Source organism: Dipteris shenzhenensis, chromosome 5 (assembly GCF_047967505.1).
Source record: "Dipteris shenzhenensis isolate YYH24624 ecotype China chromosome 5, Dip_SZ_1.0, whole genome shotgun sequence".
Classification (NCBI taxonomy): Eukaryota; Viridiplantae; Streptophyta; class Polypodiopsida; order Gleicheniales; family Dipteridaceae; genus Dipteris; species Dipteris shenzhenensis.
The window spans coordinates 392,032-402,886 of NC_141600.1; the positions used below are offsets into that span (position 1 = coordinate 392,032).

A 10,855-nucleotide genomic window follows, 5' to 3' on the forward strand; every position below is an offset into this window, starting at 1 on the left:
GGTCTTGAACTTACCTTTTCAAGGGTCACTTGTTTTGGGTTTAGGGTTCATTATATTAGTTTACTTGTTTTGGGTTTAGGGTTCATTATATTAGTTTACTTGTTTTGGGTTTAGGGTTAATTTATTTTGAGTTCTTTGTTTCAAGATCACGGGTTTTTGGCTTTGAGTTCTTTAATAGGTTCATGTGATATAATATAGAATCATTCATAAAGCAAGTTTCTCATGAAAAACTCACATAAGGAATCTCACATGGAAGACTTGCACAACTCAAGGAATCTAGTGATTTTAAATATCATGGCTTGCTACAAGGGCTTCAAGTCAGGGTAGTATCCAACTAAATGTACATGATCCCTCGGAGACTTTAGTATCTCTACTAGGAAGAGGACCATATCTGAAATTTCTCCTAAGAGTCTCTCGAAGTCCTAGGAACCATACATGACACCTCTCCACTGGTAAGGTGTACTTTGGTATTCTTGCCTTTGATTAAAGTAAGAAAATATGAAAAAGAGTGACAAACTAGTCAAGGAGAGTGCTAGAAGCTTGCAAGTTTCAAAAGAAGACTCACAAAAAAATTATAAGATTTTGAAACTTGCACTACACACTCCAGAAAGGCCTTAGGCACCTTTTACCATTTAATCATTGTAATCATGGAAAGGAAGAAGAAGGTAAATGCATTGAATTTACAATTAAAGGCAAAACTCATGAGTTTTCTAGTATAAGTGTGAGCCACACAAAGTTATTCAAAGTTAGAAACAAATCCAAATATTGTCGTTTAGCTACTCCTTTGTATCCACCTATGGTGTAGATTATCCTTTTTAGGCTCTTTAAAAAAAGCATCCTCTAAGACAAGATACACAACTCAAACAACTATAATTTAGGATATGGAAAAGGAAGCTTAACAACATGAACTTTTTCATTGTCCTCGACAATGGTACGGTACTAATCTAGTTAGAAGCCTAAATAGTCACGTCTTTTTAGATGTTTTGCAATCCTATGCCACTTCTCTCCTTTGGAGGTGGACCTGTCTGTCTCAATGGTCCTAGATTACCACACCAATTCTCAAGTAGCTATATCTCCCTACCATAGCACTCTCTAGAGGGAAACTTCTTGTCTTAGGAGAGTACTACACATATCTTTGTTCTCTTTAGGGAGCACTGTGTCCCTAGATAATGCTCTCCTTTCAACTCAACTCAATAAATTATCATAGCAACTAGTTTCCTTAACACTCAGGAGACCCTCATTTACCATTTGAGAATTAGAAACTTGTGAAATGCAGGTTACTTCTTTGATTCTTACCCTTGAAAGAGGTTAGTAACCTTTCTCTCTTCCTCTTTCAAAGTAAAAAGGATCCCTCACATAGACTTCACACACAAGGCAAGCAAAGGTAGTGGATGAAATTTGCGAATTGGAATGGCGATTGTGACATCATTTAATGCAATTTCGTATCGATTGATAGTGTGTGACCTTACCTAGACTTTAGAGATAAAATAGGGGCAAGCCACTAGCCTGGAGAATCCAAAATAGGAGGGAATAAGCCATATATGAGAGAGTCAAAAGATGCTATACTGGACCAATAAGGAGGTGACTTTCTAGGGAAATACAAACTTGTGTTGCATGTATCATTAGCCAATAGGTCCCCCCAATAGGCGCTTAGCAGGGTCTAAAAGCACCTTATTTTTTTAGAACCTTAGATTTACTGGTGGTGGTGACGTTGTTCATACTCAAAAGGTGCCCCTCTTGGGTTAGGGCCTATTCCCACTAAGAGTTAGGGAGCACTAGTTAAGGTTCTTAATAGAGTGTTCACATATGTGTAGAGCACGCGACCCCGCACCCTCTTCACCTGCATCGCCTCCAAAGTCGGTGAGCCACGACCGGGGCCTCCATACCCTGGTAAATCTATTAATGGCTTGTTAAAATGCATGTAAATTCGACGTCTTGTGAAGAGGAAGAAGTTGATGAAGAAAATTGCATCACTAATATAACCTAATAATAAGTGTTCCTAGAAGGGAAAAGCGCGTTGAGTTTGTTTTGTTGGCAAAACCGTATCGTGTTCCTCATCGAATTGTCTCTCCTCGTCACTGATTTCCAAACTTCCATCAAGGTGAAGGTGAGAGAATCGTTGATTGTCACTGGAGATTTGGCTCTACAACAATTGCGATGCAATCTGGTAAGAAGAGGCAACGCGTAGGCAGCAGCAACCGTCTCGCTTCGCTTAATGAACGGGGTTCTAGCCGCGTAGAGTACCTGGAAATTGAAGGCGAACGGAAGTCTAGCCATCGACCTAAATGCTCCCTTGTCTTCAACGATCTCAAAACAGCAGACGTCGTGCTCTTCTTACACCCGCATTCTGTTTCCTCTGCTGTCATGCAAGAGGTTGGCGATCGGGAGCCTGAATCGACGTTGACAAGCACCAAAGTTTACCTTCACGCACGTGTTCTGGAGCAGTGCAGGTACTTTGCTACAGCATTGTCTGAGCGTTGGCAGGAGCGTAGGCAAACTTCCGAGGGACTGATCCATGACAGGCGGATTTGCATCAACATGACGGTTCCAGCTTCGCGGGGAGTGGATCCTTACCTTTTGGTGTTACCGCTGTTTTACTCCAAGGACTTTCGTGGGGTTATCGTGGATGTTCCCACTGCTTTGTCGTGCTTGCCAGTAGCTGCTGAATTGTTATATGATGAATGCATATTAGCTTGCATCCAGTATCTTGAAGCTGTTCCGTGGACAGAGGAGGAGGAAAGGCGTGTTTTGGAGTTAGTTTCTTCCCTTCAGCTCAGGGAGTCTACACAGTTGCTTGCAAGGGTTGTTCCTGTCAATAACACCGCAATGGAGGACATGCTTAGTGGGCTTGTGTTTGCGGTGACTCACAGTCATCCAAATGGGGCCACAGTAAAGGCCTTTGTTGCCCGATTACTTAATGATCATGCTTCTCGTGCTACAGTGAAACTTGTCTTAGACAGAGCATTTGCAAGTAGTCTGAAGATTGTGAAGGATTCTCTTGAGGAGTATTCAAGCCCAAATGTCCGTGGGCGGCATGATGAAATAGAGGCTCTTCAACGGATGAATTTACACACTGCGTCTGTGAATGGTAAGCATCTACTCTGGCTGGTGGAGCGAATGATTGACCTAAGAGTGGCAGACAACGCAGTAAATGAATGGAGCGAACAGGGTGCGTTTACTGCAAATCTGCAAAGGGCGTTCAATGATGATGCCTGGCCTAGTGTTGCCCCAAGTTTGCCTGCTCTTCTCAAATGCACGTGCCGTCTTGCTAATGCAGTGGCTGCTGGCACTGTCATAGCTTCATGTCAGGTACTTCAGATAGTGTCGGGATTTGCATCACGAGTGACTTGGTCCAAAATCGATGATATTGTTGTTACAAATTTTTGCACTTTCCACTTTTCTATACTGAGGGGCTCATGATGGTAACGCTTCTATTGTCTTTGAGTGAGATTAAGGGAAAGAACAAGGACCATGGACCACTAGTGTTGAAGAAAACTAGGAGATTGAAAATTGTGTTAATACTGATGAAATATCAGACTTAGTCTATGAGACAAATTCGACTTCATCTAAGTCGTCCCAGAGGCGAGTGAGAGAGTTTCTATGCAGTGAATTCTTCATATGTTTCCATTGGAGATCCATCAATATGCATGGACAGTCAAAGTGCAAGATAATAGTGACTAGTGAGAGATGCAGAAAAGCCGCTTATTGAGAAGATTTTCCTTTCAGAAAAAGCTTGACTTTGATTTTTGAAACCCCTTTAGCAATTCCTTGACATAGCATCAAAGTGCTGCTGCTTTGAAGGCTTTTTGGCATAACAAATTATTAGCTATACAGTGCACCTTTCTTGAGAGATCATCCTCTTTGGTCAGAAATATCTTCGTCTTGATCATATGTTCCTACTAAAGCTGTTTGGCAAGGCAAACATTACAGACATTATTCGTTTACATTTGTCTTTTAGTATCTCAAGGTCATATCCAACCCTTGTTTGCTTATGGGTTGTCTTCAAACATCAAGGTAAGTTTCCCAAGTATCCACAGCTGAGAATTGTTGAAAGTGTTTGAAATACCCAATCAACCAAAAAACGGGGGGGGGCGGGGGGGCGCTCACATTATATGCGGGGTGTAGAATGCCAGGAGCGTTCTGCAATTATTTTGAGAGTTCTCAATCTGTTTGGCCGTAAAGGGGAAACTATGTAGATGCCCTCTATACCCCAATGTGGGTTGCCGTATCGGCTAGATTTTCTAAGCAGTTTTTGCTTAGAAATGCTGGTTTTGGGAAGATTAACATGAAATTCTATGGTCTTCACAATTAGTTGTATCTTGAATGAAGAGAATCTGGACTACTTTTTGATTATCTTTCTCCTTTGGCATTTATTACAGCTGACTCTGCCCTTCTCCTTCAAGTGCTGACAGAAACTCAATATGAAGATCTTTGTATAAATGGATGCTCAAGTATGTGTGGGTGTGTCGGTATGTATATGTGAGAGCATATGTTCATGCTATGGTCTACAGCTTCTGATAGCGTGGGTGGGGATGTCATAGTAGCTAGTCCCTACAATGCGTGATGGTTTATGGTTTTAGTAACTGTCATGAGATTGAAACTGCACTGTATTGTGTTTTCGGAGGAAATTGGGGCACATTGTCAGATTCATATAGGTATATGTTTCCGCTATATTAGCGGAAATGTAAATTTCACCTCGTGAAGTTTTTGTCTATATTGCGGCTTGCTGATATTGTGATTACTTTGTTCCATCATAAGTGGTGTGTTGTCCTATCAGCTAAAGCATTTTTTGCTTAGAAATGCTCGTTTGGGAGAGATTAAAATGAAATTCTATAGTCTTCACAAGCAGTTGTAGTTTGAATGAAAAGAATGTGGACTGCTTTTCTCCTTTAGTGCTAGCCATTGTCTCGGCTGAGTTTGCCCTTCACCTCTAGAGTGCTGACAGAAACTCAGTACGAAGATCTCTGTAGAAATGGATGCTCAAATTTGTGTGGGTGTGTGGACCTGTATATGTGAAAGCATATGTCCATACTATCATCTACACCCACTGTTGGGTGCTGATGATATCCGTGGGGATGTCATAGTAGCGAATTCGTGCTATGTATGATGGATTTTATGGTTTTCAACCTTGTGACTTGCTGTCATGAGATTGAAACTGCATTATATGTTGTATTTTTAGAGGATGAGTTTGGGCATGTTTCTGGATTCATCTAGATATATATATACAATGTACTAGACTACATCCCAAACTAGTTAGATTTACCCTTCCTCGTTCTTTTTTCTGAAAAAAAAATAGAAGCTTTGAGGAACCTTTGGAATCCTAGATGGCAGCCTATGCTTGGGTACTGATGAGAACATAAGCGTAGCTTTGCTTATTAAGTCATTTTTATTTTTATTTTTAACTTCCTAATTTAATTTTTAAAATTATATTTCTAACATTTTTTAATTTAAAAAATATATTTTTATTTTATTACTTTATGTGAATTTTTAAAAATTATTTCTAACATTTTTTATTTCAGCGCTTTTCTGGATTTCTGAATTTGTATTCCTAATAGGTTCTAATAGATATTCCTCCATAAGACTAGAATATATCCAATCTTACACATTTTTATACCAAAAGCAAGAGAACAAAGGAAAGAAAGAAGTTTGTAAGTGACTAGCCTTCGTCATGGCTGAGTCTGCCCTTCACCTCTGGAGTGCTGACAGAAACTCAATACGAAGGCTTTGTACAAATGGATGCTCAAGTACGTGTGGGTGTGTTGATTTGTATGTGTGAGAGCATATTTTTATACTATGGTCTATACCCATTGTTGGGCATTGATGACGTCAGTGGGGATGTCATAGTAGCTAGTCCCTGCTATGTGTGATGGAGTTTATGGTTTTCAACCTTATGAGTGACTATCATGAGATTGAAACTGCAATATGTTGTGTTTTTAGAGGATGAGTTTGGGAATGTTCCTGGATTCATCTAGGTATAAGTTTTTAGACAACCTCAAGAGAAGAGAAGCTGTCTGAGACATTCTCGAATTTGAAAGTGGATTTCAACCAATACTTAAGGTCGTCAACCCTTTGGATGATCCATAATGCCTACGGGCATGGATGTTTTTATCGAAGCTATACTTTTATATTAATATCAAATCTTGGTGAACGTTATACAAGCTAATTTTTTTAGTTTCACAATATTGACAAACATTGTATGATTTGATATATTTTCTTTTGAATTTCTAAGTAGAATATGTAAATCTTGGCGAAGCTTTTGAAATTTTTGTATAGAAGTTTCAAATCTTGGCAAATGTTTCAAATTTCATTTTAATTAGGGCACATGAACTTTTAATGCCAATTTTGAAAGTTTCACTTCTTAACGAAACTAACATGAAAAAATCATCCATGCCTACGGGGCAAGTTGATGGTCCCTACATTCATAAGCATGGGACTAGACTTGGGGATATATACAACCAATGGATACCTTAATATGTGAAAGTGGAAATTTACCCCTCATTCTTACGTCCATCCCTTTTCAATTCTTTGCCCTAAAAATCTACAAGTGATAGCTGTCAATGGTCCTCAATAGAAGAGAAGTTGTCTCAGACATTCTTGAATTTTAGAGTAATACTTGAGGTCCCCAACCCTTGGGATGATCCATAATGCCTATGGGGGGCAGGTTGATGTTCCATACGTACAAGCATGGGGCTAAATGGGACCAGTGTGCTTAACTTTATAATGGCTAGTCTTGCACTTGCAGGCGCTCCCATGCAAATAATGATGCCATTTCTTCGGCACATGCAAAGTGGTTAGCATCTTCTGCTTGTAGACATGAAATGTGGCATCATGGAAGGTGCCAATGCCTTACCAATGTTAGTTATTGTAAACAAGGGGACTAGGCAAAAATTGAGAGTGAAGAATAGGGATAGCATAGTAGTAGGGAGTGAAGGAAGTGAGAAATGGTGACTAGAAGACAATGTGTGTGTGTGTGTGTGTGTGTGTGAGAGAGAGAGAGAGAGAGAGAGAGAGAGAGCATGAGTAGGTTAGGGCTGAAGATGTCATAAAAACTTGAGTACAATGTGTGGAGCTAATTCTAATATGGTCCTCCCCTACATACCCACTTTTGCCGGAACATCCACCAGTAAAGATGCTGTACTCTAACGCTGTAACCGAGGCTTTCCTAAGGTAACAAGTAGGCAACCTGTTGTCTTAGAAATGGACATGCTTTAGAAGCCTATATACCGCCACGTAAATGCTGTCCTACCCATATCTATAGAAGGCAACGTTGTATTAAAATCCATGTCAGCATTGGTCCACTTGCCTTTTGAAATGGGCAATGGCTACAACAAGCTGGAAGTTGGCCAGCCACTTTTTTTCACTGGCATGGCAAACATTCTAAGACATACTTCATGCCATCTCCCCAAAAAACCATTTTCAATAGAAATTATGCTAAACCCGAGCACAGGTCTTATGACGGCAGTATGCCCTGCTATTGAAGAATATGCATTACTTCTAATGTCAACATTCTTTAGTGTGAGTCTTGAACCAAGTAAATCCTGTTGCCAGTCCACAAATACAAGCTAACCTAGGCTGATCCTGGCGTCACAGATCCTGGAAATCTGAAAAAGTGGCTTCCACCTCCTCAATATCATGTCCTTCATCTTGGTAGATATTGGCGATGAGACCATGTGCAAGCCCACGTTTTGAACAAGGCATTTGCACCCATATTTTCTTTGCTCTTTTGATATATGATTCCAAAGTGGCAGGACTGCATTGAGGCGAACCATATTTTCTACTTGATATGTTTTTGCTTTGGCCTTGAATAGTACAAGCAAGCACATTGACATCAAGTACTACTTTATCAGAGAGACTGAAAGATGGACAGCTCAAATGATCTTGTTTCCTTAAAACAACAATCCTGTGGATATCTTCACCAAGCCTATCTACTTGGTATCCAGGACAAATTAATTCTTTGATGCCTTTAAGAATTAAGTAGTCTTGATGTGTTCAAGCTTGCATGTCATTACAACTACTCTGTATTATGAGAAGGAACGTTCTATTCTCATAATTATAGGCAATGATCAAGCTCATAGAAAAAACTAATGGCAGCTGGCAGCCTATTCTATGTTTTGACTATTCTATGTCTAGATGGAAAGTTTGAGCATGTTCTTAGATTCATCTAGATATATGGCAGCAAAATTAAGGTATATTTGTGAGCCACAACAGGTACTCAAAAAACATATCAAAGAAGCCATGCTGCATGATGTAATGACTTATCTGACTTGTTTGTTACATGGGACTGTCATGGCGGGGGTTGTGGACCTAGAACCGTGGACCAGTGGCAATGGTAGGTTTTGAGCCAATAGTGGCCCTTGGTTGGTCGGGGGGGCTCCTTGTATGGCTACCTGACTTGGATTATATTGATTTGGCGGTGTAGGTAGAGACAACGGGAGCCTTTGCTGGTACATAGGCGGGGGCATTGACTTGGGGTATCTACATTGTGAAGTCTCATGGTTTCCCCATCTAGCACAATGGGCACATTAAAGCATTGGCCTTGCCTGTAGGTGAGGGCACTCATTTGTAGGGTGGTTGCCCATGCATATTCCACACCACACGTTGTATCATCTTAGAAACAAGTGCAGATTGCTAGGGCCTCCTCTACCCAACCCACCCCTGAGATCTTGAGCCACTCGATTTAGCAGATCCATGGCTACCTCATTTATGTTCGTACCCTTAGCCACATTGGTGGCATCCTTGGCCTCAACTGTGTGCTTTCTATTTCCAACTTAAGAGTGCTTGCCTCCAATTCGTCTATACATAATTGTTGCTTGGATTTTCTTCATTGAACTTGAGTCATCACATAGTCCTCTGAGAAAGCGGAGAAACTATTATTCTAAAAGCCTCGAAAGTAGCGACCTGCTAGAGTTGGTCTTTGTTTAATTGTATGGCTAGTTTAATAAAGTTAAATTATGTATCTTGATTAAATTAGTTTAGCTTCAATGATTTTCAAGAGATTTTAAGGTTTAGACTCCTTTATACAAAAGGAAAGCTCATTCTGGGGCTAATGTCTGGTTCTGATATCTCAGTCACAAGAGTCCCATTGGTATCAGACTTTGGCCATGCCTGCTCATATGTGATTACATCAGATGCATATAATAATTGTGCCTAATGTGCAAGATAAGGCAGTCTAATCTGTATATAAAAAATCCTGAATGCTCATTCAGAACGCCTATACAGACAATGAGAGCCTTATGTTTGCCAACTTAACTGTGGATCTGTTGATGCCTGGTTCACATTTCTTACTGAAGAACTGTAAGCAGCATTAGACGTAAATGGTGCTCTGATCCTGCTGAAGTGAATGCGAAAGGCTAATGCCTTTAGATTCAGCTGGGAGGCCTGTCAGGCTGGATTGGAATAGTACACAAATGGAGATCTGGTTGTGGGATGAAAAAGTGTCGTGCTATGAGAGAAATTACAAGACGGCACTTCTTTACTACGAGTGTGGGGCATTTAGCCAAAGAGAGTGTCCATTTTGAATTGTGTGCACATGCACATTTGCAGGTATGAGCACATGCATGCATACACATGTTCATCTCCCTGGGAAGGCATTTTTATGTTTGTACCTACACACGTGTTCATGTATACTGAGGTCCTCTCTTCACATGTCAGTTAAACTACAATAATTTTTGTAAATGAAGAGCAGCTTTCTCTGAAGTTGTTTGCTGTGTTTTGATATTTTTGCTGTCCAATAGATTCTTATAGATCTTCAGTGTTTATGTATAGAGCATGCCATTTCAAGGCCAAAGTATGTAAGGGCAAGGATGATTTTTAGGGATGTATATATATGCGTGTGTGTGTTTTGGTTGCATGCACTTGATGTAATTTTTCTAAGGCCTGAAGATAAGCTGCAGGTTCGATTGAAGCTGGTGAAGGATTGGTTGCCAGTGCTACTTGTGTCTCGGGATAATCCATCACCTGCTGCGTCCCCGAAGTTTCTAAACCGGGAGCTTGAAGATTTATTTTTACGTATCATCTCAACTCTACCCTTTGGAGATGCGCAAGCATTATTGCCACAGTGTTTAAGTTTTGCCACTCGCAGTGTTGAGGATTGCCCTCATCTTGTGTCAGCTTTCAATACCTGGTTTCGGAGGGCAGGTGATGGTATTGAATAGATGGGCTTGAAGGCTTGACACTGATCATGAGATGGTAAGGGATGGTAACAATCAACATCGTTTTGTACTGTGTTTGTTCTTTTGGTCATGCTCCAGGTGGAGGGATAGTCTCCCACACAGCACCTTATTTCATGTGAACCCAATGTCTAGTGTGCAAGTTGTGCACATACAAAGCAATCCTGAGAGATTTGTCTCATTTCACTTGAAATCATAAATTATGTATGATGAATCGTGCTTCCTTTAGTGATGCATTACAGCAGCGTACAGGCTTATGGAAAATGTGAATTTTGATGTGTTCACTTTGAAATGTCTTCAATATGCGGTATACAGTCTGGGAGAGTTGGAGTCAGATTTGACATGCATGTAGGTAAATTTCAGTCCCTTGTCAGGTGTCAATATTTTTAATGTAATCAGTATCCCGCTTATAGTGATCATTTAGCATTACTTGGATCTCTTCTTGAGAGAGAGAGAGTGAATGTAAAACCATTTGACTTATGTTTTAACAAATATGTTACTGCTATGAAATTCTGCATTGTAATTGTTTCCCATCATTTGTCTAATCACTAGCGAAAACAAACGTGTCTGGGAAGATACAAAACATCATTTGTGCACCAGTTCTTACTCATATGCATATTGATACGATACCTTGAATTGGATTCAGGGTGTTGTTACATTTTTTAATTCTTCTAATGGTCTCCACA

General features: G+C 40.2%; 1 protein-coding gene across 2 annotated transcripts; it reads left to right on the forward strand.

Annotated features, from left to right (window-relative positions):
- The first annotated feature begins 2,003 nt into the window (after positions 1-2,003).
- On the forward strand, positions 2,004-10,632 carry LOC147901451 (BTB/POZ domain-containing protein At1g63850-like). 2 transcript variants are annotated; one of them, XM_087374701.1, is made up of 3 exons: positions 2,005-2,167; positions 2,372-3,309; positions 9,894-10,632. In XM_087374701.1, the coding sequence occupies exons 1-3, from the start codon at positions 2,158-2,160 to the stop codon at positions 10,152-10,154; spliced, it is 1,209 nt and encodes a 402-aa protein (XP_087230827.1). In that variant the 5' UTR covers positions 2,005-2,157; the 3' UTR covers positions 10,155-10,632. The 2 variants fall into 2 exon arrangements, with proteins under 2 accessions (XP_087230826.1, XP_087230827.1); XM_087374700.1 differs by having other exon boundaries at positions 2,004-3,309.
- Positions 10,633-10,855: the final 223 nt, after the last annotated feature.

What these genes read in the sequence shown, in the direction of transcription:
- LOC147901451 (XM_087374700.1), top strand. Translation starts at nt 2,158, where the DNA reads ATGCAATCTGGTAAGAAGAGGCAACGCGTAGGCAGCAGCAACCGTCTC. An exon ending in CTGTCATAGCTTCATGTCAG is followed by an intron (nt 3,310 to 9,893) that starts GTACTTCAGATA and finishes GATAAGCTGCAG; the next exon opens with GTTCGATTGAAGCTGGTGAA.